The sequence below is a fragment of the Oncorhynchus clarkii genome, chromosome 32 (assembly GCF_045791955.1).
Source record: "Oncorhynchus clarkii lewisi isolate Uvic-CL-2024 chromosome 32, UVic_Ocla_1.0, whole genome shotgun sequence".
NCBI classification, from domain to species: Eukaryota; Metazoa; Chordata; class Actinopteri; order Salmoniformes; family Salmonidae; genus Oncorhynchus; species Oncorhynchus clarkii.
Genome location: NC_092178.1, coordinates 31,744,015 through 31,771,989, shown reverse-complemented (window position 1 = coordinate 31,771,989; position 27,975 = coordinate 31,744,015). Strand labels below are relative to the sequence as shown.

General features: G+C 41.9%; 3 protein-coding genes across 7 annotated transcripts; 1 reads left to right on the top strand and 2 right to left on the bottom strand.

The window, feature by feature from the left end:
• Positions 1 to 117: 117 nt before the first annotated feature.
• On the bottom strand, positions 118 to 1,703 carry LOC139391793 (uncharacterized). The gene has a single exon (XM_071139346.1). It carries the CDS (start codon positions 1,578 to 1,580, stop codon positions 783 to 785), a length of 798 nt encoding a protein of 265 aa, XP_070995447.1. The 5' UTR covers positions 1,581 to 1,703; the 3' UTR covers positions 118 to 782.
• Positions 1,704 to 2,967: 1,264 nt separating this feature from the next.
• On the bottom strand, positions 2,968 to 15,321 carry LOC139391792 (CXADR-like membrane protein). Of its 4 annotated transcripts, none has more exons than XM_071139342.1 (9): positions 13,762 to 15,321; positions 9,688 to 9,936; positions 5,183 to 5,464; positions 4,888 to 4,929; positions 4,728 to 4,769; positions 3,630 to 3,740; positions 3,486 to 3,542; positions 3,330 to 3,361; positions 2,968 to 3,247 (listed from the first exon to the last, which is right to left on the bottom strand). In XM_071139342.1, exons 1-9 carry the CDS (start codon positions 13,835 to 13,837, stop codon positions 3,086 to 3,088), a joined length of 1,053 nt encoding a protein of 350 aa, XP_070995443.1. In that variant the 5' UTR covers positions 13,838 to 15,321; the 3' UTR covers positions 2,968 to 3,085. The 4 variants fall into 4 exon arrangements, with proteins under 4 accessions (XP_070995443.1, XP_070995445.1, XP_070995444.1 ...); XM_071139344.1 differs by having other exon boundaries at positions 3,636 to 3,740; XM_071139343.1 differs by having other exon boundaries at positions 13,768 to 15,321.
• LOC139391791 (cyclic AMP-dependent transcription factor ATF-6 beta-like) lies at positions 15,219 to 27,772 on the top strand. 2 transcript variants are annotated; one of them, XM_071139339.1, is made up of 17 exons: positions 15,219 to 15,518; positions 17,003 to 17,082; positions 17,845 to 17,947; positions 18,320 to 18,379; positions 18,482 to 18,564; positions 18,766 to 18,952; positions 19,156 to 19,320; positions 19,953 to 20,110; positions 20,269 to 20,448; positions 23,069 to 23,151; positions 23,294 to 23,497; positions 23,978 to 24,085; positions 24,323 to 24,422; positions 24,605 to 24,672; positions 24,901 to 25,003; positions 25,137 to 25,221; positions 25,431 to 27,772. In XM_071139339.1, the coding sequence occupies exons 1-17, from the start codon at positions 15,446 to 15,448 to the stop codon at positions 25,697 to 25,699; spliced, it is 2,109 nt and encodes a 702-aa protein (XP_070995440.1). In that variant the 5' UTR covers positions 15,219 to 15,445; the 3' UTR covers positions 25,700 to 27,772. The 2 variants fall into 2 exon arrangements, with proteins under 2 accessions (XP_070995440.1, XP_070995441.1); XM_071139340.1 differs by having other exon boundaries at positions 15,222 to 15,518; positions 17,845 to 17,926.
• Positions 27,773 to 27,975: the final 203 nt, after the last annotated feature.

The window sequence follows — 27,975 nt, the reverse complement described above, 5'->3', positions numbered from 1 at the left end:
CCTAGATTTACAAAGGCTACATTTATAGAGGAAAGTTTGCACTTCTTTTTAATCAATGCAAAAAAACAAAGCATTGTTTTATACATATATTATATATATTAAACTAACAAACAGTAGTTTAATGTGAATAAACCATTTATTAATGCATTTTCAAATCACTAAGCATATCTTCATGTAGATTACTGAAAGAGACACCAACAAACTAGCAGGCTAATTGTTCATATACAGTGCCTCCGGGAAAGTATTCAGACCCCTTGACTTTTTCCACATTTTGTTAGGTTACATCCTTATTCTAAAATTGATTACATTTAAAAAAAAATCCAAATTGGAAGTCAATAATTGGAATTAAATATCATAAGAGTACCACTAGGTGGCAGGGTAGTATATTGTTGCTGTATTGATGCTGTGACAACAGCTTTTCAATAGTGAAGTCTTTTTCTGCGTTGTCCAAACTAACATTTTGGAGTTATAAGTACTTCGAAAGCACTCTTTTCCCAAAACAACTGGTTTAAACTATGTGGTTAGATGAGGCGGGTCACTGGAAATAAAGTACAATGTAAATAAACAATGCACACTTATTTCAAGTCATTGTATTACCTTTGAACACATCCATATTAGTAGCCTATCAGCTAAAGGCTACATTCACACTGCAAAAATCTCAAGCAATCGTATGCTAATCCTATGACTATAACAAATGAACCTTGTTACTTAGTTGAGTTACTTTAGCTGAGTATGATTAAGGCAAACCTATTTACTTATCTATCAAACATTGTCTGCCTTGATTACAACACTTCCTTAAGCAGCAGACCATAAGGACGGATGGAGTTCTCCACAATAGCTCTCTCTTGAACAGGAGATGATCCCTCAGGCACATAAACCAGCCAGTAACTCTCTCTCCGACACTGTTGCCTTTTCTGGTGGTTGATCCTATTCTGTAGCACCACCTTGTAGGTTTTGTTATCTACTTTGGACGTAAACCTCTTGGAGAACTTCTCAGCTACGTTAATGTCCGGTGTTGAGTACACTCCTCTTCCGACAGTAGCACCATCTCCATCTCCATCATTCCTGATGATGCCCTGGGATCCGTCCATAGCAGGTCCGTGGTAGGACACTGGCCAGGCCTCGTCTCCGGTCCCCAACCATCCATCTCCATCCCTGTATTTGTTCAACACCTTCAGGGCAATGCGGTTCCAGCCACAGGGTCGGACGTACTGCTCCTTTCCCCGAGTAAACACTGCTTCACCATCCTTAACATTTGTAAAGTCGTAGTCATACCGAGAATCAAGGAACTCATTCACGTTCACAGAAACAGTGGTTTGTGGAATGGATGCGGCGGATGGGGCATCAGGTAAAGCTAAGGCACCTTTTAAAGACAATGTCCCCAAACTTGGGTACTCCAACTCTAGAAGGCCCTCTTGTACGTAGAACTCCTTTAGTGCGACCACATTGACAAAGTCCTGTGGGGTTAGTGAAAGTGTTCCCGCGGTGGCTGATTCCACGTTGCAACCTGAGACAGCAGACAGAGCCTCCAAGATGAGATTTACATTTGGCATGGTGAGAGTTAGAAATCTCGAAAACATTTACGGTAAGAAGACTTCACAGAGAGCAGAAAAATCCTTCCTGTGTGTGATCCGACACGAAGGCGTATGTTCTTGTACTTTCACCTATACATAGACTGTGCTGTGAACTGTAATTCTTACTTTCACTTTCTGTTGCAGTGACTGGATAAACAAGATGATGTATGGTAAAAGTACACTGATTGTACATAACATTAGGAACACCTTCCTAATAATGACTTGCATCCCCTTTTGCCCTCAGAACAGCCTCAATTCTTTGAGACGTGGAATCTACAAGGTGTCGGTAGCATTCCACTGGGATGCTGGCCCATGTTGACCCCAATGCTTCCCACAGTAGCTTTCACCTGGTCAGTCTATGTTGAACAAATCTTGATCATCCCCATTATTGTTATGGTTGAATGGAAGCAGCAAAAACAGAAGGGAATGTAAACGCATAAGACTTGTAAATAGTTTACTTAAAGGGACATTACAAAATAAAAGTTTATCTTTTGCAAATCTGCAGTTGTTACAAATAATGTTTTTGACTTCAAGTAATTATATATACCCATTGATTCTTGAACAATATAACTTATAAATACTTCATGAGCTTAGTTGAACTGTCTTACCCGATCAAAACCCCAATTATAACCCCAATCCTAATCTTGTTTTTATATTCTCAAAACATTGTAGTCAATATCCGCGCTTATTCACCCAAGATCATTACAACATGATTAAAGATATCATTTTGATCTCATGGATGGTCAGTCCTTGCATCAATAGCGCTGTCTATGAATTTGAGAGTGGTTCTATTTCTTCAGCCCCATTGGTCAGCTATTTACTAAAACAATGGTGGGATAACCCATTTGTTATTGTTTGAACTGCCGATTGCCTCTATGAATTGTTTCCTCTTTCAGGTACAACAACATATTTGTGTAGCACCTGTGTGAACAGGAATTCAAGTCTCAAGGTAAAAGTACTTCTGTTAGTCAGAATCGTTAGGACTAAAACTTGTCTAACTGTAAATCTATGCCTGAGAGGTTTGGATGGCATGAAGTCAATATTTAATCACTAACACTGACATATATATTTCATAAGGAAGTGAGTCTGCACTATGCCAGTATGAAGCACACTGGTAAGGCCCTTAGGGAGTGCCAGGATTGGCTAAGGGAGATGTTATCTATGCAACAGTGGCCCAATGCGTTCATTCAGGCGTATGGTGCATCTGCTGACATTGTTCTTTAAATATCTGTTCTTGATGGAAATAGGATTGTATTTTGATTTGTGCATGTATGAGTGTTTCTGTAAATGTTGAAAAAGGTAATGTAATAATTGTTTTTTTTGTCCAAAGAATCTCAATATAATTGTTTTAAGCCAACAGGATATAGAATTAGTTGGATAAAAGAATAGTATCTTGAAAGACTCAAATACATTTATTACAGGATTAAAGAGCAACCTTTGTAAAATGTACTCGTACTGTAATACAAAGAGGTAAAAAACAAACTGTTTTGTAAAGGAGTCAATCAGTCAAATCAATGTGTTATTCTCTCCAAACCCTGGAATGCTGGTCTAGCAGTGACCACAGTGGAATAGATGACGTGATTCTGGTCTCCATGTACCTTCAATCTTTCCCTCCAGTTCTGCCGACCCAGAGATGCATACTGAACCTCAGTGTCTTCCACATGAGAAGGGCTCTGAGACACACACGGAAACATACAAATATTTAAATTGACATTTTAGCAAAGTTTTTAATGAGTGATATTCATTTGTACTCACTTCTTCCCCATCACTTTGTGTGATATCAGACCCTATAACACAAAATATTTAAAAAATTACTTGTTTTCAATGATAGCAATACTTGTTTTACACATTTTACACAAACCCTATTAGATGGACCTTTCTGTCAGCAAACAATTAGACAGTGTTCTTTACCTAGATTTGACAAGCACCTAGTCTGGAGTTCAGTTCCTTCCTGCTTGTGTCCTGTCACTATAGGGAATACAGTAAGTATGTCACATTTGTAAAAAAAAAAAAACATTTATTAAGAACAATATAATTTAGAGGATTTTTAAAAACCTGTACTGCATTTCTTTCTTCTTTTTCTCAGTCTTCCTTTCAGCAAATTGCACAGCAGACCAGCCAGAAGCACCACGAGGCATAGTCCAATGACAGCTATTATCGTCACAACTAATAGACAAAAACATGAAGCACAATTTGATTTGTGAAAATGTCACCTGATAACAGGATGAAAGCCCAGTTCATGCCCTCTGAAGCGAGCACACAGCATGGAGGGTCGCTAACAGTAAACACAAAGTTGGGTGGGTGACATATTACAACACATAAATGTTCAGGGCCTTCGGAAAGTATTCAGATCGCTTGACTTTTTTCCACATTTTGTTAACTTTACAGCCTTTTTCTAAAATGGATGAAATAAAAAAAATCTGCAGCAATCTACACACAATACCCCATAATAACAAAGTGAAAACAGGTGTCGAAATGTTTGCTAATTTATAAAAAATACGAAACAGAAATACATTATTTACATAAGTATTCAGACCCTTTGCTAAGAGACTCGAAATTCAGCTCAGGTGCGTCCTGTTTCCATTGATCACCCTTGAGATGTTTCTACAACTTGATTGGAGTCCACCTGTGGTAAATCCAATTGATTCGACACGATTTGGAAAGGCCCCTACCTGTCTATATAAGGTCCCACAGTTGACAGTGCATGTCAGAACAAAAACCACGCCATGAGGTCGAAGGAATTGTCCATAGAGGGGCCTCCCGAGTGGTGCAGCGATCTAAGGCACTGCATCGCAGTGCTAGAGGTGTCACTACGGACTCGGGTTCGATCCCAGGCTGTATCGCAACCGTGTGTGATCGGGAGTCCCATAGAGCGGAGCACAATTGGCCCAGCGTCATCTGGGTTAGGGGAATGTTTGGCTGGGGGGGCTTTACTTGGCTCATCGCGCTCTAGCGACTCCTTGTAGTGGGCGCCTGCAGGCTGACCTCAGTCGTCAGTTGAACGGTGTTTCTTCCCGACACATTGGTGCGGCTGGCTTCCGGGTTAAGCGAGCGGGTGTTAAGAAGCACGGTTTGATGGGTCATGTTTCAGAGGACACATGACTCGACCGTTGCCTCCCGAGGTTTGTGTCTGAACTTTCGTGGACAACCTACCATTTATAGGGCGTGTCTCCCAGTTCTCTCTCCCAACAACATCTGAAAATAGGTGAAGAATATTAGTCATGGAATTTACTTTTACAGCTCACAGTTAAAACCCTGGACTTTGGTGTAATTTTCATACTTTCAAGAACTGCAAAGTGTTGCTTTGTGTTACCTGTTTGCATAAGAGCAGTGGTACTCTGGATGTTGAGATGATCTGGGTTTGCAAAAAAAAAAGTTATGCATGACGTTTTAAGTTAAGGGAATGGCATTGTAGTGGCCTCTGAAGCTTCCCCAAAGCTTCCTCTTACTGGTTTTCCCAGCAAGTGTTCAAGAGGATTTTTGAGCCTGATCTTTTTATTAAATGCTTTATGATACTGTCAAAGGAAAATACATGGACAGTGTAGCTAGATACAGTGTAGCTATAAGGGAAAAACAGGAGAAAAAAAATGCTACTTGGAAAGCTCTACCTGTCAACACCGTTACTTTGGCTGCCTTTTCTCCATTACACAGGTACTCTCCAGAGTCCCCTGGCTGCAGATTGAGGATCTGCAGGGAACCATCTTCATCACAGGAAAACCTTTTCTGGGGGTCCTTTCTCTCCTTTTTCATGGTCCCATTCTTGAACAGAGTCAAGATGGGTTCTCGTTTCGCATGACTATCTTTCCTGAAGAACCACCTCCACTTGGCTTTGTTAGATACTATACAGGGAAGCAATAGGGCTCGTCCAGCAGAAACCGCAAAGTTTTTGCCTGTGGGAAGATATTTATTGTATTAAATATTGGTAACAAGATGTGAAAATGTCTTTGACAATGATAGTAATATGCTCATTAGATGAACAAAATAGACTATGTTTCTGTTCCCACTTAACAAAGCAATGTTCAACCTCGATAATAGAATCGAAGATACCAATTGTGACCCATTTTAAATACCTGGGGATTGATGTTTCAATTAAAAATGTTTAGAAGAACTACAAAGTCACAACTGCAATTACAGCAGATCTCGACAGATGGTTTAATCTAACATTAACTTTATCAGGTCGAATTTTGATAGTCAAAATGAATGTCTTGCCTAGACTCAATTTATTGTTAGCACACTTTGTTAGTACTGAGATAAGATTCAAAATTCAGTCTTACATTTTATATGGAAAAAGAAACGGCCCAGAAATCAAATATATACACTCCAGAAACCCAACGTTTTTGGGGGTATAGCTTTACCCAACTTAAAGTTATATGCTTTGATGAATGATGAAGGGTTATTATCCTTTCATGACCTAAAAAATATGTATAATTTAACTGATTCGTCATTTATTTGTATTTTACATTCTTTGCCGTTAAGAACCACTATGCGCACTTATGGAGCCTTTCCATCCACTCACTGAGTTTGTATGTAACCAGAACACAAGTGGAGGTTTTGTATTCAATCTATATATAAAAAACTACTAGAAGTCCTCCATAAACCAGTGGGAATAGTTACGATATGGAATACAGACCTTAAAGACTACAAACAAAATACAGATTGGAAAAGAGTCTAGAACAATATCTGTTAAAACGGCCAGTTTCAGTCGGCTGATTCTAGCCATCCCTTCTGGATAGTTCCGGTCGGCAGCTTAGACTCCCATTCAGAGGACCCCCACTTTTGTTAGTGTTTTATTGGTCAAGGTCACGCCAAATACATAAGTTGTGTGGACTTTTGTGTAAAAGTACCATGTGTTCAGCTGGTTTGTTGGCTCGCGCTAGCACTACCGTTAGCATATTGTATTGGAATGCATGATCATTTAGGCATGATTGCTAGCGATTAGCCGTTTATTAGCATTCTTAATTTTTGGTGCTAGGCTATTTTCAGTTCTATATATATCACTCATTCATGCTCATTGTATTTATATTATGTGTACATTTCAACATTACTGTAATGTTTGAGCACATTTGCCTGAGTTTCATGTGTACAAGTCCAATAGGTTGTTTAGTCTATTGCCATGTGACTAGGTCTTATGCCTGTTGCAGTGTATAGCCCTTGCTGTTATATAATTACCTGTGCTAGCTTCAATAAGCATTTCTCTACACCTGGCCATGCTTTCCTCCTGGCTACCCCAACCCCGGCCAAACACTCCGCACCCCCCACGGCTACTTGCCCAAGCCTCCCCAGCTTTTCCTTCACCCAAATCCAGATAGCAGATGTTCTGAAAGAGCTGAAAAACCTAGACTCGTACATATCAGCTGGGCTAGACAATTGTTGGAACCGCTATTACTAGTCTGTTCAACCTCTCTTTCGTATCGTCTGAGATTCCTAAAGATTGGAAAGCTGCGCGGTCATCCCCTTCTTCAAAGGGGTGGCACTCTAGACCCAAACTGTTACAGACCTATATCCATCCTGCTCTGCCTTTCTAAAGTCTTCAAAAGCCACGTAAACAAACAGAACACTGACCATTTCAAATCCCACCGTACCTTCTCCGCTGTGCAATCTGGTTTCCGAGCTGGTCACGGGTGCACCTCAGCCACGCTCAAGGTACTAAACGATATCATAACCGCCATCGATAAAAGACAGTACTGTGCAGCCGTCTTCATCGACCTAGCCAAGGCTTTCGACAATCACGTATTCTTATCGGCAGACAACACAGCCTAGGTTTCTCAAATGACTGCCTCGCCTGGTTCACCAACTACTTCTCATATAGAGTTCAGTGTGTCAAATCGGAGGGCCTGTTGTCCAGACCACTGGCAGTCTCCATGGGGGTACCACAGGGTTCAATTCTCGGGCCGACTCTTTTCTCTGTATATATCAATGATGTCGCTCTTGCTGCGGGTGATTCCTTGATCCACCTCTACGCAGACGACACCATTCTGTATACATCTGGCCCTTCTTTGGACACTGTGTTAACTAACCTCCAAACGAGCTTCAATGCCATACAACTCTCCTTCCATGGCCTCCAACTGCTCTTAAATGCAAGTAAAACTAAATGCACGCTCTTCAACCGATCGCTGCACGCACCCGCCCACCTGACTAGCATCACTACTCTGGACGGTTCTGACTTAGAATATGTGGACAACTACAAATACCTAGGTGTCTGGCTAGACTGTAAACTCTCCTTCCAGACTCATATTAAGCATCTCCAATCCAAAATTAAATCTAGAATCGGCTTCCTATATCACAACAAAGCCTCTTTCACTCACGCTGCCAAACATACCCTCGTAAAACTGACTATCCTACCGATCCTCGACTTCGGCGATGTCATTTACAAAATAGCCTCCAACACTCTACTCAGCAAACTGGATGCAGTCTATCACAGTGCCATCCGTTTTGTCACCAAAGCCCCATATACCACCCACCACTGCGACCTGTATGCTCTCGTTGGCTGGCCCTCGTTACATATTCGTCGCCAGACCCACTGGCTCCAGGTCATCTATAAGTCTTTGCTAGGTAAAGCTCCGCCTTATCTCAGCTCACTGGTCACCATAACAACACCGACCCGTAGCACGCGCTACAGCAGGTATATCTCACTGGTCATCCCCAAAGCCAACACCTCCTTTGGCCGCCTTTCCTTATAGTTCTCTGCTGCCAATGACTGGAACGAATTGCAAAAATCGCTGAAGTTGGAGACTTATATCTCCCTCACTAACTTTAAGCATCAGCTATCTTACCAATCGCTGCAGCTGTACACAGCCCATCTGTAAATAGCCCATCCAACTACCTACCTCATCCCCATATTGTTTTTATTTACTTTTTTTGCTCTTTTGCACACCAGTATTTCTACTTGCACATCATCATCTGCACATCGATCACTCCAGTGTTAATTTGCTCAATTGTAATTACTTCGCTACTATGGCCTATTTATTGCCTTACATCCTTATTCCATTTGCACACACTGTATATAGATTTTTCTATTGTGTTATTGGCTGTACTTTTGTTTATCCCTGTGTTGTTTTTTGTCTCACTGCTTTGCTTTATATTGGCCAGGTTGCTGTTGTAAATGAGAACTTGTTCTCAACTTGCCTACTTGGTTAAATGAAGGTGAAATAAAATTAGAAAAAATTAAATGTTGCTATTATTTTCAAACGATGAATCTTCACTGACTCGAGGCACAGTACCCCAGAAACGAGTGTTTGTCTGGACTGACTGCGGCCAAAATACTATTAGTGACCAGATGGAAGCCTCCACATAAGCTCAGCATAACTCAATGGGTACAAAACTTCCTTGATGTTCTTTCACTAGAGCTCCTCACAGCTCGTATGAACAGCGACAAGGAAACAACCTTAGAGACAGTACATTCAATAGAGCAGTTGATAAGGTCAAAAGCTTATTGTGAGTTAACGTAATGCAATCATGTTTGAACTTATCCATTGTATTTTGAATATCTGTATAGAATATTGATGTATGCAGGCTGATTCTATTCATGTGTGCCTTGGTCCCACAAACAACTTTACAAACATAAGATGAGTTACCCATGATGTTTTGTTTTATGCATAGATACAGTATGTCTACATCATGAGCGAGGAAGGGAGGGAGCGAGGGAGGGAGGGAGATAGGGGAATAGGAATGGGTCGCACCTACTAAGAAGTGGGAGGGAGTTGGGAGATGGGACTGACAAGACAAATAATGCTCATTTTATTTGTTTTCGACTACTTTTCATTTCTTTATATTTATACACTTTGTGAATATTAATTCCTGTCTGTGATCTGAACCCCTCACAAAAAAAATTTATACAAATAAATAACACAAGTTGGTCACAAAAATAAGTGTGTTTCAGCTAATTTTCTTAAAAATAGATCACTCCAATGACAGAGCAGTTTCACTGGTGGTTGACCACTTGAAATTGATCATCGGTTGAACCATTCTTCATCGCCCAGTCAGTGGTACATTTTCAGCTCACATCATCAAGGACAGCAACCAATATATTTATAGATTTTTTTTTGTTGTTGTTGTTATTCTAGAGTGGTGGTCAGACAAGTGTTACATTTCACACTGTACCTGTCATTCATACCTTTCAGTACCTCCACGTCTGCCACTAGCTGGTCGTTGCAGTGGTAGTCCCCAGAGTCGGATGGCTCCAGCTCTTTAATAACCAGAGATCCATCAGGCTGGAGGTCATATTTCTGTTGGTTCGTGTAAGTAACCGACTGGCCTTGTTTGGTGACTATGATCCTGTTGACCTGGTGTCGCCACTGTAAGTCAACAGTGCCACTGCAGGCCAGGTACAGGCGATGCTCCTCAGGCACTGAGACTCTTCTCACTGAGTGAAGAAATAACAAGTGTGAAGTAGGTTTACACTAACTAGAATAAACTGGACAAACTGATATTGTGGGAAATATAGATATAGACTTCTGAGCATGTCTGCTTTGTGTCACAGCTAATTTAATCCAAGAAAAAATGTGGGGTAGTGTGTTGGATCAGGGGTGTTTTCTGAGAGCCTGACTTGTCCCAAGCCTATGGAATCATCTGAGTGCAGTCTACTTCTACAGTGGCTGTATGTAGAAGAATATAACTGTTTGTCTACCATTGCATGCAAGGCTGTGTGTCACTCATATCTTCCTGAGTCCATTTCTTTCCTGCTTCCTGTGTGATCCACTATTCCTCTTTATCTAATGGGAACATGGCATATCCTTAGAGTGGGAATAAAATTAGCCCACTTTAAGGAAGCTAACGTGTGGGGGGTTTTTCAAGGCAAAACCATTCAAACAAACACTAGTATTAATGGTGTTATTGTTTGGAAAATGTTACTGTCAAGGTGTTGACAAAATGGATTGAATTTCAAATAGATTAAATTGAGATTGTTGTCCCTTGCCTAGACACAAAACCCCATAATGTCAAAGTGGAATTGTGTTTTTCGAAATGTTAAAAACAAATTAAAAATTAAAAGCTGAAATGTCTTGAGTCAATAAATATTCAACCCCTTTGTTATGGCAAGCCTAAATAAGTTCAGGAGTCTACATTTGCTTAACAAGTCCCATAATAAGTTGCATGGACTCACTCTGTGTGCAATAATAGTATTTAACATGATTTTTGAATGACTACCTCATCTCTGTACCCCACACATACAATTATCTGTAAGGTCCCTCAGCCGAGCAGTGCATTTCAAACACAGATTCAACCACAAAGACCAGGGAGGTTTTCCAATACCTCACATAGAAGGGCATCTATGATTGGGTGACTGGAGTCGTTGACGGGGTTGTAGTGGAGCGGGTCGAAAGTTTCAAGCTCCATGGTGTCCACATCACCAACAAACTATCATGGTCCAAACACACCAAGACAGTCATGAAGCAGGCACGACAACACCTTTTCCCCCTCAGGAGACTGAAAAGATTTGGCATGGGTCCCCAGATCCTCAAAAAGTTCTACAGCTGCACCATCGAGAGCATCCTGACCGGTTGCATCACCGCCTGGTATGGCAACTGCTCGGCATCCGACCAAAAGGCGCTACAGAGGGTAGTGCGTACGGCCCTGTCATCCAGGACCTATATACTAGGCGGTGTCAGAGGAAAGCCAAAAAAACTGTCAAAGACTCCAGTCACCCAAGTCAAAGACTGTTCTCTCTGCTACCACAAGGCAAGCGGTACCGGAGCGCCAAGTCTAGGTCCAAAAGGCTCCTTAACAGGTTCTACCCCCAAGCCATAAGACTGCTGAACGATTACTCAAATGGCCACCCGGACTATTTACATTGACACTCCCCCTTGTTTTTACACTGCTGCTACTCGCTGTTTATTATCTATGCATAGTCACTTTACCCCTACCTTCATGTACAAATTACCTCGACTAACCTGTACCCCCGCACATTGACTGTGTACTGGTATCCCCTGTATATTGCCACGTTATTCTTATTTTATTGTGTTATTTTTTACTTTATTTAGTAAATATTTTCTTAACTCTATTTCTTGAACTGGATTGTTGGTTAAGGGCTTGTAAGTAAGCATTTCACAGTAAGGTCTACAACTGTTTCAACTGTATTCGGCACGTGAAAAATAACATTTGATTTGACCTATTGGTAGATAAAAAAATATCCCTTTGATGATTATTAATTACACTTTGGATGGTGTATCAATACACCCAGTCACTACAAAGATACAGGTGTCCTTCCTATCTCAGTTGCCCGAAGAGGAAGGAAACCGCTTAGGGATTTCCCCATTAGCCAATGGTGACTTTAAAACAGTTACAGAGTTTAATGGCTGTGTTAGGAGAAAACTGAGGATGGAAACACCTCCCTCTGCAACCGGATCCTGGACTTCCTGACGGGCTGCCCCCAGGTGGTGAGGGTAGGTAACAACACATACGCCACGCTGATCCTCAACACAGGGGCCCCTCAGGGGTGCGTGCTCAGTCCCGTCCTGTACTTCCTGTTCACTCATGACTGCATGACCAGGCTGACTGCACACCATCATTAAGTTTGCAGATGACACAACAGTATCAACAACAGCCTGATCACCGACAACGACGAGACAGCTTATAGGGAGGAGGTCAGAGACTTGGCCGTGGGGTGCCAGGACAACAACCTCTCCCTCAACGTAATCAAGACAAAGGAGATGGTTGTGGACTACAGGAAAAAGAGGACCGAGCACGCCCCCATTCTCATCGACAGGGCTGTAGTGGAGTGGGTCGAGAGCTTCAAGTTCCTTGGTGTCCACATCACCAAAAAACGAACATGGTCCAAGCACACCAAGACAGTCGTGAAGAGGGCACGACAACACCTATTCCCCCTCAGGAGACTGAAAAGATTTGGCATGGGTCCTCAGATCCTCAAAATGTTCTACAGCTGCACCATCGAGAGCAAGCTGACTGGTTGCATCACTGCCTGGTACCGGAGCGCCAGGTCTAGGTCCAAAAGGCTTCTAAACATCTTCTACCCCCAAGCCATAAGACTCCTGAACATCTAATCAAATGGCTACCCAGACTATTTGCATTGTCCCCCCTCCTTTTACACCGCTGCTACGCTCTGTTGTTATCATCTATACATAGTCACTTTAATAACTCTACTTACATGTACATATTACCTCGACTAACCGGTGCCCCTGCACATTGACTCTGTACCGGTATCCCCCTGTATATAGTCTCGCTATTGTTATTTTACTGCTGCTCTTTAATTACTTGTTACTTTTATTTCTTATTCTTATTTTTTTTAACTGCATTGTTGGTTAGGGGCTTGAAAGTAAGCATTTCACTGTAAGGTCTACACCTGTTGTATTCGGCGCATTTGACTAATACAATTGTATTTTATTTTATTTCCTCTGTTCTATACATTATTATGAGCTGTCCTCCCCTCCACTGAATTCAATACAATGCATTACTGAGTACCACTCTCCATATTTTCAAGGATAGTGGTGGCTGCATCCTGTTATGGGTATGCTTGTAAGGATAAAAAAGAAACGGAATGGAGATAAGCACAGGCAAAATCCTACAGGAAAACCTGGTTCAGTCTGCTTTCCACTAGACATTGGGAGATGAATTCACCTTTCAGCAGGACAATAGTGGCCAGGTTTTGACTTAAATCTACTTGAAAATATATGGCAAGACCTGAAAATGGTTGTCTTGCAATGATCAACAACCAATTTGACAGAGCTTGAAGAATTTTTTTTATAATAATGGGCATATGTTGCACAATCCTGGGGTGGAAAGCTCTTAGGGACTTACCCAGAAAGACACAGCTGTGATCGCTGCCAAAAGTGCTTCTACAAAGTATTGACTCAGGGGTGTAAATATTTATGTAAGTGAGATATTTCTGTATATCACTTTCTATACATTTCCATAAAAAAAAGTTTTCACTTTGTCATTATTGGGTATTGTGTGTAGACTGGTGAGAAAAATACAATTGAATCAATTTGTTATTCAGGTGGTAGCACAACAAATATGGAATTAAGTCAAGGGTATGAATACTTTCTGAAGGCACTGTACATGAAGTAGAATCTCAAATCAATATAGGAAATAAAATATTATTCTAATACACTACGTTTCCCAGTGTATACTTCCTCTTTTTATGTTTTGTTCATTTTGTCTTGGATAGAAAGAAAGTGTGGTCGGTGTAGTACTCAATCAATGCAAAGAACAAATAACTAAATGTTCACTGTACCTGTACCTGTAGCTGTTGCACTAGAGGTGAGGGGAATAGTTAGAAAAAACAACAAAGGCTTGAAATAGCTCCACATCTTTCACCAAAACTCTTAACACTGCAGAGTTAATCTGTATACGTGATAGTAACCCCTCCTTCCCTTTTCCTCTGTTCCCTGTTTAAACCAGACCAAGACTGCGTGAGTCTGTGTGGTCATGACTAAGACATTGACATTATGGTGACTAATGGGCAGCATCATACCATAGACTCAACATTATGATAACATTTGATAGTGGATATCCAAAATGTTTCATTATGCTTCAATGAGAGGACATTGACACGTCTTTTCACATAAACCTGTTATATACTGTGTGTCTTATTGCATTTCATGCTCATTTAAAAATGCCTTCTTTTTGTTGATTGATTGGGAAATAAGAAGCCACTCACAATAGGGCTGAGCCTATCTTGAAGTTGAGACAGTGTTTAATTACATCCTCGTGAGTACAGATTTGAACCAGGTGGGACCCCTGCAGAGTGACTTTCCAAACAATGCTATTAGAATGATGACAGTAGTAGCGAAATAAATGCTTTATACTAGTTTTGTGCAGATATACCGTACCGGAGACGGTTCAGACATGTTGGACATACTTAGTCTACTTCATACAGTGGAGGGCGCCAAACAACAACACCCACCTGGGTGTACGTTTTCGTTTTTGCCCTCGCACTATATAGCTGATTCAAATAACCAACTAATCATCAAGCTTTGATTATTTGAATCAGCTATCTGCATTGACCCTTTGTGCACTAACTTTTTTTAGTCAACTGTCACTTTATTCATAGTTGTACATTCATTGTCAACTTTTACATAACTACCTCAATTACTTCGTACTCCTGCATATCGACTCCGTACTGGTACACCCTGTATATAGCCACGTTATCATTACTCATTGTGTATGTATTATTACTTGTATTATAAATGTTCTATTATTTCTCTTATTTTCTCTCGCTCTGCATTGTTGGGAAGGGCGTTTCACTGTTAGTATAAGCGTTTCACTGTTAGTCTACGCCTAGCATTTGATGAATACAATGAGATTTTGATTTGATACTTAATTAAAGTGATTAAACAATTTAATTTATTTCAGGGAGGCTATCTAGCTGTTGTAGCTAGATTTTCATTTATTTTCATACATCACCTGAGCAAAGAAAATGTTCCTTATTCTTTGACAGTTGATTTTTTTTATCACCAGTCCATTTGATAGGAATGCCTAATTACATGTCTAGTATTTGATATTTTTAATGTCTCTTAAAATTCTGATGCGTGAGTGGGCGGAATCACCTTTAAACATCTGATTTCTGACCACCCACAACTGTTTACGCTTTGTAAATAGTAATACTATTACTGGACAGGTCGATTGAAAAATCTATCTAACAAATCGTTGCTCTGATTGGATCCTGCATTGAAAATGGGACGGGCTTTTGCCGGAAATGTCGTTTCCGTGTCTGGATGTAATCATATGCGAGATGGTGCTGTGGACCGAATGGATATTATGAAATAAAATAAATACAAAATCTAATGTTTCGATGGACCCAATCGCAAATTGAGCATCATTCGCTGTAAAATCGTTTTCGCGGATTTATCTTTTTTGTTTGATATAATTTATCAGTGATTACACCCCCCCCAACAAACGCATTTGGCTGTGTGGCTATGACTACGGATTTACTATCTGATTTGGATAGTCGTTTCTTCGCTGATAACCTTCTGACAAGCGAAGATTGGGGTAAGGTACATAAATGGTAACGTTACTGTAATGTATGTTTACCACCTGGGCAGCATGGATGCGTTAGCTAGCTACGTATCTAAAATGATCTGCTACTGTGGCTAGCTAACGCGACTTTCAGCTGATCACGAACGCGTGAAATTGATTATGCATATTCCCTTTACTCACCCTACCCTTAACAGGTTGACAAAGGGAACAAATTCCCAAATATGAAAGTTGGTGGTAGAATGATACGCAGTTGGGGGGTGATTTGGTTTCTTTCGTGGCTGTGTCAACGACTAGCTAACGTTATACTTGTACACTGGACAGCCAGCCGGACATGTGAATGCACAGATGAGATGGGGCTTTAGCTAGTTTAGTATTAGTGCGAGAAAAACTTGCGCTCTGCATTCGTTTTCCATAAGATACAGTCTAGCTGAAAATACCATCAGGCCCAAATACCTGAATTACAACTGTATGCAATATGTGAAACAACCATAGGGCTTAGCCTACCCAAAGACTGAAAACATAGCTAGCTTTATGGGACATCTGGTGGTCTGGAATATCTGAGCATCTGTCTTTTTCTTAAATCAGTAGCATTTGCATCTTTCTGGTTTTCATTGTAGGGCACTGTATTTTAGATAACTTCCCCTTTTACTGACTCCCTGGTCATTGCTTTTGTATGCTCAAGTTTGTATGCTCAAGACTTTGGTTGTCTCATGCAATCAGTCAACTGTGAGCACTTTAACTTCCTGTGATTGCTGAACCTGATTGAACTTTTACATTTACTCTTTATGATAGACAGAATTTAAACAGGTCTGTAGTATGAATCAAAACCAGTTTTGGAAAACGTTTTATAGTTGTAAAGGATAGCCTACTTAGTATTCTTTCAGCGTTCTTTCAAGACAAAAAACACCCCACAATAATGTAGGCTTGAACTACAATTTGATTTCATAAATTGGCCCTCTAGTTAATGGGGTTTACTATTATGATGAGTAGCTAAGACTTTTGCTATCCCTTTGCTAATTGAAATTCAACAGTAATGGGGAACAATTCTCAGCACAGAGTAGGGTCACCTCAGGGCTGAACTCCTCATTTATTTTAAGCCAGCTTCCCCTCCACTGCTTAGATTTCCCCCTCTTTGTAAAGCCAGAAGACCCAAACTGGACTCCTGTGACTGAAACCTGTTTTTCCTTTAAAATGGGTGTATAAAAGCATCAAACCTGGAGCTTATTTTAGGTGTTGTGTTTATGATCACAACCACCATTTATTTACTAGTAGATCCCTCTTCTTGTTTTAGCTCAAAGGTCAGAGTCGTGTGTTTCAAGCCCGTGTCAAACCAAATAAGGCACTGGGAACCGTGGCGGACGAGAGGTCGCTGTGGGACAATGTGAAGGCTTTACGAACGCTATAGCAACTGACACTCAAGCAAACTGGACTTGAGCGTGTCGGTAAATTATTATGTTCCTACAGTACTAACTAATTGGTCTGTCGGTCTGTCCCAGATGCCTGTCTGTACCAGTGCGAGAGCATGGAGGAGGGAGAGGATGGGGAGTACACGAGACGGCCGAAATATGAAACATCGGTAAGGACAAAGAGAGTTTCTGCTCACAGACCCTGACTCTATTTTCTGGCCACTGTACTGCACATGTTGTATCACCACATTGAAGTTAATCCAAACCTATGACCGACGCTAATCGCTCTTTCAATGATTTAGACCTCATTCCCTGTGTACTCAACATGGGGCCGATTCCAATCTACATCCCTACAATCAACCATTGGAAATGTCTTGTTTGTTAGTAATATGAGGTAACCACCACTGTTACCTCCATATCTGCTTTAACAATATGGTCCACATATGAGATCCAACAACACAGGTAATTCAGAGGTTCAAATCTCCCACGGACTTGATTTGTGATTAAGTCTGTTACACAAGTGTATCTCAAATTAAGATTTGGACCACATAAGACTAAGCCTATCTGATGCAAGCATCTCAGTCCATTCAGGGTTGCCGGGCCGTCATTGTAAATAAGAATTTGTTCTTAATTGACCTGCCTGGTAAAATAAAGTTTAAATAAAATAGTGTGCAATAGTGCGACAATCTGCTCATTCTTGCTCTATGAGAGCAGTATCCGTATATATCAGCCAGGCAGCGTTAAACACTAACTAGCAGTGGTGATAGTTCAGTGTGTGATGCCAACGTTAAATAAGGTAACTTGAGTGAACCTGAGATGGGCCGGTCCATAATGGGGCTGATTGTCTGTTGGGCAAAACCGATTGCGTGCCCCCTGTCGACCTACTGACTAATCCAGACAATGGCCTAATTCTGTGCTTCGCTTCCTCGCAGTTTGACAACGATCTCGTGCTGACTCTTGATCCCGACAATCCCACGTCGCCGTGGAGACACCTGGATGACAACCTTCTCACAGGTGCAGAGATGAATAAAACATGTCAGTAAGCATAAAAATAGGTTTTCCTTTTCAAAGTATTAGTTGTGGTAGTAGACATGTTATTACTGTTATAGAAGGCCCACAAAGCAAAATAATAAGATGAATGATATGGGCCTGAGGATTTCTCCATGTTATTTTAAAGATCAAACATGTACTAGGCTAAAGCAGGAGTTATGTACAGTAGACATTTGGACCGTTTGACCTCAAACTATAAGTGGAAATGTAATTATGTGAACATCAATACTTCTCTAATGCACTACCACTTCAATTTATCAATAAGGTGTCATTGTAGCTCAGCGTCAGTTGTAGTGTACTTGCATAACCGTGCTCCCTCCCTCCCCGCTGTCTCTCTGCCTTCCTCTCACTCTTAAGGGGACAGTCCCATATTGAAAGATAAAATGACGATAACGCAGCCTTTGCCAGTGGACATGTGTAAGTTCCTCTTTGGCTATTGCTTACGTGTGTGTGTCTTTTTATCCTTGAATGTGAAATATTCACTGTGTCTTTTTGAATAATTTGTGTGTGCTGTTCCAGTGTTCCGGGTGAAGGCGGAGCCTCCCTCCCCTGCCTCCTCGCTGGCCTCAGACTGCTCCCTGACGTCACTCCCAGACACACAGGTCAGTCCAGACAGAGATCAACTTCCACATCACACTACTAAAGGCCCCTTATGCAACATTGATGCATGACTGTGTCTCAGAGTCTCTGAACTAGTTAGCCTAGTCAGAATATGTCAAAGCTAACCAATGTGCAACAAAGGTGTGAAGCCTTTAAAAAAAATGTTTTAATGTCTTCCACATCTCTGTCTTTCTACCATTCAGATCACAGTGAAAGGGGAGAACCCGCCCACACCTCCTTATATGTTTGGAGATGTGCTGTCGCCACCACTTGGCACATGTGAAGTCACGGTGGCCTCCGCGCCACAGGCCCAGCCACAGTCCCATTTGCTCCCACAGCCACAGCAACACCAGACAGCAGTCAACAATGGCATCGACGCACTTGCCACAGGTGTGTGTTGCTACAGTGATGTCAGCTATACTGTAGGTGTTCGTGCTGCACAGGAAAGACTTCAGCCACAAGAGAGCAGACTTCGTATTTCATGTACTTTTGATGCAAATGTACTTAGACATTTATAGTGCGTGGGAGGGGTTTTAACTCTCACACGTTCATGCTCTCTGTCACATTGTTTTCTCTACACACCCTCCCTCCAGTCCACCCCACTGCGGCAACCATCAAAGCCAGTACCATCCTGAGCAGTAAGCCTCCCATCCAGCCCAGGCCTGTGTGTTTATCGGCTCTCCCCGTCCCCCAGTCTCCCAGTCCAGCCAAGGCCCTCATACTGCACAGCCTGCCTAGCATGGACCAGAGCAGGCCTGGTGAGTCCTGGGACCAGACTGACCATTTTTCACACATTACCTTTTTCCAGGCTTACTCAAATCGACACAATGCCTGTCAATGTATATTCCTGCAACGGTTGTTGATTAGAAATCTATTTATAGGGGCCTCTCGAGTGCGCAGCGGTCTGAGAGGTGTCACTAAAGACCCGGGTTCGATCCCGGGCTGTATCACAACCAGCCGTGTTCGGGAGTCCCATAGGGCGGCGCACAATTGGCCCAGCGTTGTCCGGGTTAGGGGAATGTTTGGCCGGGGGTTGTTTATTTCACTCATCGTGCTCTAGCGACTCCTTGTGGCGGGCTGGGCGCCTGCAGGGTGACCTCGGTCGTCAGGTGAACAGTGTTTGCTTCCAGGTTAAGCGGGTTGGTGTTAAGAAGCGCAGTTTGGCGGGTCATGTTTCGGAGGACGCATGACTCGACCTTCGCCTCCCGAGTCCGTTGGGGAGGAAAAGGGGGTAAAAAGAAGAGAGAGAAACTATTTATATATCAGTCTTTTTTTTTTTTTTTACTACCCGGATTCTGGATTTTAGTGTGTCTGTCTGGTAAGATAATTTATTATGTAATGGCATGGTTATGTAATAGCTAAGTGATGTCCCATTCCTTTCCTCCCGTAGTGGTGCTTTCCCAGTCTGTCTGTCTGGGGTCCACTCCAGCCATCGTCAAAATGGAGCCTGTCTCTCCCATCATGCCTCACGGCCATAGCCCCACAGCCCCATTCCCCAGCAAACCCGTAGTCCCAGCGTCCTCTCTGCCAGGGAGCAATGGCATTGATGTGAGTGTCTGTCAGTCACATGTCAGTCAGTCAGTGAGTAGGATTGAGTCTCTTTCACTCTGTCTTCACTGTCGAATCATACGCTGTGCAATCAGCTGCTGTTAACAATTTCTGCCATAATTCACTTTCATGTGTTCTCCCCTCCGGCCGTGTCACAGATGAAGGTGATGAAGAGGCAGCAGAGGATGATCAAGAACCGGGAGTCGGCGTGCCAGTCACGCAAGAAGAAGAAAGAGTACCTGCAGAACCTGGAGGGCCAGCTGAGGGAGGCGCAGCAGGAGAACGAGCGCCTTCGCAGGGAGAACCAGGCCCTGAGGGAGAGGCTTGTCGGGAAAGAGGTACGGGGTGGGAGGGTGGAGTGGGAGGGAAGATATGCAGGGCTCTACAGTGCGAGCATTACATTTCCAAATAAAAAAAATTGTCAGAAGTCAAGTATGAGCACGTGCTAGTTGCAATTTATTGTAGAAAAATGCTACAGTAGCTGTTTTCAGAGTGTTTCTGCTGTTTTGTTTCAAAGCTGCTAATCAAACAAAGAAATACAAATCCTATATCCCACCTCACGCAGCAACACTGCCTGGCAGGAGAGCTGTGCGCTCTGAATGAAGTGCTGATTCATTTGTGGAGGCGCTGTGTATAGAAGTTGGTCTAAATTTCTCTAAAGTCTACAAACGGAGACTTTGTCTTTGTGTTTCTTGGCTATTTTTATTTTTTTATTTTGTTCACAAGCTAGGTTGTTTTTCAACATTAGTTTGAGTCTGCTGCTTCAACTGATAGTGAAGAGATGCCCTGGCCAGATCCCAAATCTCACACACAGACTTACGTGACACGACTCAAGTGGCCCCATAGGCGCATCTGAAAATGGTATCTTCTGATATTTTGAATACATTTAAATGAAATGGAGCAATACACCACATTACTTTTTACTAATACATTGTTTTAGAAACATTACAAATCATGGTCATCTATTCTGTTTTTATTTGACAATTTTTTTGCTGTAATTATGGAGGGAAAATATTTAGCCCGGTAAAAAAAATCTGAGTGGCTGTTTTATTTTTTTCTTTCCCATCTACCTGCCACAGTGGCTGGTGGACCAAAAAGTTCATTTTAGGCCTTTAACCAAACATATTGTATTTCCAGCTGTTTGAAGCTGGTGTACAATCGTGGCCAAAAGTTTTGAGAATGACACAAATATGAATTTCCACAAAGTTTGCTGCTTCAGTGTCTTTAGATATTTTTGTCAGATGTTACTATGGAATACTGAATCATAATTATAAGCATTTCATAAGTGTCAGGCTTTTTTTGACAATTACATGAAGTTGATGCAAAGAGTCAATATTTGCAGTGTTGACCCTTCTTTTTCAAGACCTCTGCAATCCACCCTGGCATGCTGTCAATTAACTTCTGGGCTACATCCTGACTGTTGGCAGCCCATTCTTGCATAATCAATGCTTGGAATTTGTCAGAATTTGTGGGTTTTTGTTTGTTCACGCGCCTCTTGAGGATTGACCACAAGTTCTCAATGGGATTAAGGTCTGGGGAGTTTCCTAGCCATGGACCCAAAATATCAATGTCAATATCACTTAGTTATCACTTTTGCCTAATGTCAAGGTGCTCCATCATGCTGGAAAAGGCATTGCTCATCACCAAACTGTTCCTGGATGGTTGGGAGAAGTTGCTCTCGGAGGATGTGTTGGTACCATTCTTTATTCATGGCTGTGTTCTTAGGCAAAATTGTGAGTGAGCCCACTCCCTTGGCTGAGAAGCAACCCCACACATAAATGATCTCAGGATGCTTTACTGTTGGTATGACACAGGACTGATGGTAGCGCTCACCTTGTCTTCTCCGGACAAGCTTTTTTCCGGATGCCCCAATCAATCGGAAAGGGGATTCATCAGAGAAAATGACTTTACCCCAGTCCTCAGCAGTCCAACCCCTGTACCTTTTGCAGAATATCCGTCTGTCCCTGATGTTTTTCCTGGAGAGAAGTGGCTTCTTTGCTACCCTTCTTGACACCAGGCCATCCTCCAAAAGTCTTCACCTCATTGTGCATGCAGATGCACTCACACCTGCCTGCTGCCAATCCTGAGCAAGCTCTGTACTGGTGAGACGGTCCTGGCGCTTGCTGGACTTTCTTGGGCGCCCTGAAGCCTTCTACACAGCATTTGAACTGCTCTCCTTGAAGTTCTTGATGATCCGATAATGGTTGATTTAGGTGCAATCTTACTGGCAGCCATATCCTTGCCTGTGAAGCTCTTTTTGTGCAAAGCAATGATGACGGTACATGTTTCCTTGCAGGTATACATGGTTGACAGAGGAAGAACAATGATTCCAAGCACCACCCTCCTTTTGAAGCTTCCAGTCTGTTATTCGAACTCAATCAGCATGACAGAGTGATCTCCAGCCCTGTCCTCGTCAACACTCACACCTATGTGAGAGAATCACTGACATCATGTCAGCTGGTCCTTTTGTGGCAGGACTGAAATGCAGTGGAAACATTTTGCGGGGATTCCGTTCATTTGCATGGCAAAGAGAGACTTTGCAATTAATTGTAATTCATCTGATCACTCTTCATAACATTCTGGAGTATATGCAAATTCCCATCATACAAACTGAGGCAGAAGACTTTGTGAAAATTAATATTTCTTAGACTTGCTTTCTATATGAATGACAGATCTATAACTCACATTTCTATGTGAATTTGGTCGGGGTCGACCGAAAAGTGACATAATCGCGGCTTTAAGCAAATGTGTTAGGCGATTACATTACTGAGCCAGAGATGGATTTCCCTAATGGACTGCATTGCTTTCAATTCATCTTTCTAAATGAAAGTTTTAAGAATGTGGTTAAGATTTGTCTGTTTAAGCAATGACTAGATACATTCAAAGATGTGATTGAGGATACGTGTTTGTACTTGCTTGTGTACACTGTGCTTTAACTCTCCTCTCTCTATGTTCCAGGGCAGTGAGTCTGGTAACAATAAGAGGGCCGTCTGCGTCATGGCAGTGCTACTGTTCATGACTTTCAGTTTCGGCTCTGTCAGGTAAAAGTCACTGTTCATAGTCACTGCCATTCAATTAAGTGTTAACAATTGCAAATTGGCCAAAACAAATCCTTTGTTTTAAAGAGTCATGTGCGTAACTCCATGATTTAATGTTTGATTTTGACAGAATGTTTTCCTCCAGTATCACAGACAGGAAGCTGGAGACAGGACTACACGAAGAGGTGGTGCCTCACGCAGGAAGACGTCTCCTGGAGTTTGAGATGGCTCAGGAACACAGCAGAGTGGAGGAAAGGATGGATCCTGAGGAGGAGGAGGAGGAGGCAGGAGAGGATGGGTGGAAGGGAGGAGAAGTGGAGAGGGAATCCACCGATTCATACCAGTTTAGGTGGGTAATGAAGTCCAATTCATAGTTCCTTCTGCATTTCCATGATGGTGAGCCTGTTCATTATGACCTTTTCACAGCCATCTGCGACTGCTGCCCATGTGGGTCGTACAGCCAATCATGCATCTACCAAAGGTTTTAATTGATGAGGCTTTGCAAACATGGCCAAGTAGAACGCCCATTGAGAACAAGACAGTGTTTGAGCTGAGCAGAAGATTTTCATGCAGTCTAATAATCTAGAATGCAGTCATACTGGTCTGATCTTGGAAGTAAGTAACAGGCTGTCATAAAATGAACGATGTCCACATACTACTTGCCTGTTAGGTGTTTACTTCATGTTTACGGCCCTTTAAGGACTTGTGCCCTTGAACGCACTAGTTTTCCATAGAATAGTAGTGATATGCTGATTTAGGCTTTCAGAAGGATGTTGAATCTGTTCGAAGTTGTTGTTTCAATCTGCATTACGTGTTTGGCTGTTTTCAGGAACCTGAGTGACGTGTTCAGTGACGTGAAGGATTTGGTCCTGCAGGACATCGACCGCTATTTCACCTCCAATGACTGCAGGCAGTTCAACCGTTCCGAGTCCCTCAGGTCAGCGGTGCTGCTATGGTCGCAACTCAGGAGTCTCTCTTTTTCTCTTTCTCTCTCTTTCTCTCCCACCCACCACATTTATGCAAATATGATATTGCTACTATTTACAGTGCACCTGTGTTCTCGTATATCTGTGTTGAAAGGGGGGCGGGGTATAATATCCTCATAGATCCCACTGTATGTGTTGTTAGTACATTATCTGTGCACTCATCTTGACTGTAGCACGTCCTCTTTCAGGCTGGCGGATGAGCTGAGAGGATGGGTTCACAGGCACCAGATCGACAGGAAGAAGTCTGGAGGGAAGCCAAAGATGGTGAAAAAAGCTAAAATCGCGCAGGTGGGGTTTCATTTACTTTCTTAGTATTTCTGCATCAGATCATATTTTCTTAGTTTTTCAAGTTCACATGCGCAGGTGAGTACTCATGTTGTGTTGAACGACCTAGCTGTTCGAGTCGGTGTTCATTGGTATTGTTTGGGTGCACACATTCATCATCGTTGTTTCCCTTCCCTTTTCTACAGAAAGCACAGCTAAGGAAGACAAACTTCTCCAGATATCTTCCCATACCGGCCCATCGTTCCATCGAGAGGTAACCGTCGTAGGTCACATTTCCCAGTAGTCAACAATGGGTGTTCATGCTTCAATTTCTAAGTGATTCGTTGACTTTTGCATGTTCACTTGTACCATACTAAACCATGTGTGGCATTTGCATCAACTGAGGAAAAACACTGCTGGAATGAGTCCGACCATTTAAATTATTATTATTTTTAAATAAATGCTATTTGTCTTGGCCTAACTTCCCTTCTGTCTCTCACAGTCAGATACAAGTGTTCCCTGCCGGTCCCGAGATCAGCTACAGTGACTTCATGGACGCCATCGACCGGCGTGAGGACACCTTCTACGTGGTCTCCTTCAGACGGGTAAGACGGAACAGCGACGCCAAACCTCTAGGGAAGTGAAACCGAGTGTGAATAAAAACGGACGATGGGTGTCATTCGAAAAAATGCAAAACAAACATGTCCTGACATTTCTGAACATACTTTCTGTTTGTAGGATCACCTGCTGTTGCCTGCCATCAGCCACAACAAGACCACACGGCCCAAAATGTCCCTGGTGATGCCGGCTATGTCTGTCAACGGTGACTTTGTTTTTCTTGATATCTAGTTGGAACTATCAGCGGTTTAGAATTATGCATAATTATAGCCCCAATGCACTGCCCCAAACACATTTTTTGTTATTTAGTTAGACAAATAAAGGCTATCTATTGTACACTCTCCTCTCCCCATATTCCTGTCAGTGTCTCTCTTTTTTTACATTGCACTCTTTCTTTCTCTCGCCCTCCCACAGAGAGTTTATATAACAAATCCCATGAGATGATGATGCAGGTGGATTGTGAGGTCATGGACACCCGGATCATCCCCATCAAAGCCTCCGATGTTCCCCCGTCCCTCCGCGACCCCCCTTCGGCTCCCCCCGCCCACCATCACCACAGCAACCACACCTCCCTCCGAGGCCGCCACCATCCCCACACCGGCGGAGCGGAGTCTCCACGGCAACCCTTACCCGTCAGAAGACGGGAGGCTGAGTATTACATCAGCCAGGGGGGCCAGGTTTGAGGTTATTGAAGGTGAACAATCGAGAGGGGGATTGGAGGAGAAAGGACAGGTAGCGGAAAACGGGACAGAGAGGGTAATGGGAGATCGAATAGGTGAAGTTAGATGGGGATGCGGACTTAATAAGGGAGAGTTGAAAGGTTGTAGGAGGCAAATCTGTTATGGAATTACGGAGGCCATCTGTACTAATTGAAACGGATGTTTAACAGTGACCTTGTAGTGCCCCGATGTTGAAACGTTGTCTCAGCAACTCAAAGCAAATGTGTTTATTATACTGAAGACTCAATATACTAATAGACCAATGAGTAATAGCCACTTTGCAAACCTGCTCTGTTTTTATATTGAAGAAGTCAAATAAAATTGAAGGGGAAAAATCTGAAAACAAAGCAAACCTAAAAGGCTATGCCATCACCCACGTTATTTAACCTCATCCCACTTGACACCCTCTTTTATTTATATATATTTTTTACATTCTAGGATTCAAGTTTACCAATGGCTCCTAACTAAATCATTTCTTAATATATACTTTTTTTTTAAAACCTGCCCAAAACATAGACCTGGCAGTACACTGCACTAAGACAGAGCGCAGAACTAATCACTGAAATATATATGCAGCTAGTGGTAGAATGGACTGCTCATGGTTTCATTTGAGTTGTTGTTGTTGTTGTTGTTGTAGAGGTTGTCTGTATATTTGTTTTTATCGCTTTCCATTCAGAGGGCTCCTGCAGGTCAGATGCTAGTTGTCAGCTTAGATTTGGTTTTTGTTTGTTTATTTTATGTCAAATGTGTTTTGGATTTGTATGAGGATTATTTAACTTGAGTTTATTGGTTGTAAATATAAACGGTAGCTGTTGAGTTACTTTTTTAAAATTCATACCTATATTCTGTCCTCTAAACCTCTGCATCTTATGGGCACAAACCTGCTGTTCCAGAAATGAGCACAGTAATAATAAGTACATGGATGGACTAAATATATTTGCATTGAATGTAGACCACCACCTTGATCATACCGTGTGTTTCTATATACCGGTGATTTTCTCACTTGCACAAATCTTGCAGCTGATCCATTTGTGTCTCTGTGTAATTATGGAGAACAGCAACAGCTGTGATAGTGCAGAGAAAAAAAAACTAGGATGTATTAACATCTGAATAAATTCTCAATGTCATCAGCAATTACTGACACTTTATCCAGAATCATCCAGTCACGCTGAAATTATAGAATGTATTGTTTCTCATACACAGTATATGTGAAGTAATTCCAGTGAACTGTAAGCATCGTTTTCAGTTGTTTTTCTTTTGGTGGTTGTCCCCCCCCACACACACACAAACAAAAATGCAGTCTTAGTCTTTTGACCAAAAGTGATTTCTGAATTTACAATGAGATGTTAAGGCATTTTCTTTAGTTGCAAACTCTCGCTATGTTTTGTCTGTCTTTCTCTGCCTGAAGCACTGCACGCACTTCTTTGGCAAGTGTGTATTTTTGAGATAATAATGCCGTTCTCATGGGAATACCACCCATGTTGTAACTTTTTTTAAATATGAAAAGTAGAATTATTATTATTAAAATAAATGAATTAAAATACAAAAATGGATATGAAACTGTACAAGTTGTGTTAGGGGTGTTGAGGGGTCTCTTTGTAGTCGTATTTCTATTTCAGACCTTACTTTAGCCAATGAATTACAGGAACACAATGCTACTACTAGTCATGTATGTGAGGTGTCGGACCAAAGACATTCCCTTTTTCATTTACATGTCAATTCACTGTCCCAAACACACACACATTACATGTACACACAGCAAAACTTTAAGCATGAAAATCTATGGTTATAACGGAAGCAATGTTACAGAAGGGTATTAGGGCCAAGTGAAGAGTAAAAAATAATAAACAGCAACGGGTGGTGGTACTTGGATTATAATTTTTTGCATGATATGTAGAGAAGTACTATGTACAGTGGGGCAAAAAAAGTATTTAGTCAGCCACTAATTGTGCAAGTTCTCCCACTTTAAAAGATGAGAGGCCTGTAATTTTCATCATAGGTACACTTCAACTATAACAGACAAAATTAGAAAAAAAATCCAGAAAATCACATTGTAGGATTTTTTATGAATTTATTTGCAAATTATGGTGGAAAATAAGTATTTGGTCAATAACAAAAGTTAATCTCAATACTTTGTTATATACCCTTTGTTGGCAATGACAGAGGTCAAACGTTTTCTGTAAGTCTTCACAAGGTTTTCACACACTGTTGCTGGTATTTTGGCCCATTCCTCCATGCAG

What these genes read in the sequence shown, in the direction of transcription:
- LOC139391793 (XM_071139346.1), bottom strand. Translation starts at nt 1,580, where the DNA reads ATGTTTTCGAGATTTCTAACTCTCACCATGCCAAATGTAAATCTCATC.
- LOC139391792 (XM_071139342.1), bottom strand. Translation starts at nt 13,837, where the DNA reads ATGTGGAGCTATTTCAAGCCTTTGTTGTTTTTTCTAACTATTCCCCTC. An exon ending in AGACGTGGAGGTACTGAAAG is followed by an intron (nt 5,465 to 9,687) that starts GTATGAATGACA and finishes ATCTTCCCACAG; the next exon opens with GCAAAAACTTTGCGGTTTCT. An exon ending in TAGGTGCTTGTCAAATCTAG is followed by an intron (nt 3,362 to 3,485) that starts GTAAAGAACACT and finishes TTTGTGTTATAG; the next exon opens with GGTCTGATATCACACAAAGT.
- LOC139391791 (XM_071139339.1), top strand. Translation starts at nt 15,446, where the DNA reads ATGACTACGGATTTACTATCTGATTTGGATAGTCGTTTCTTCGCTGAT. An exon ending in CGTCACTCCCAGACACACAG is followed by an intron (nt 18,565 to 18,765) that starts GTCAGTCCAGAC and finishes TCTACCATTCAG; the next exon opens with ATCACAGTGAAAGGGGAGAA. An exon ending in GCCCATCGTTCCATCGAGAG is followed by an intron (nt 24,673 to 24,900) that starts GTAACCGTCGTA and finishes TGTCTCTCACAG; the next exon opens with TCAGATACAAGTGTTCCCTG.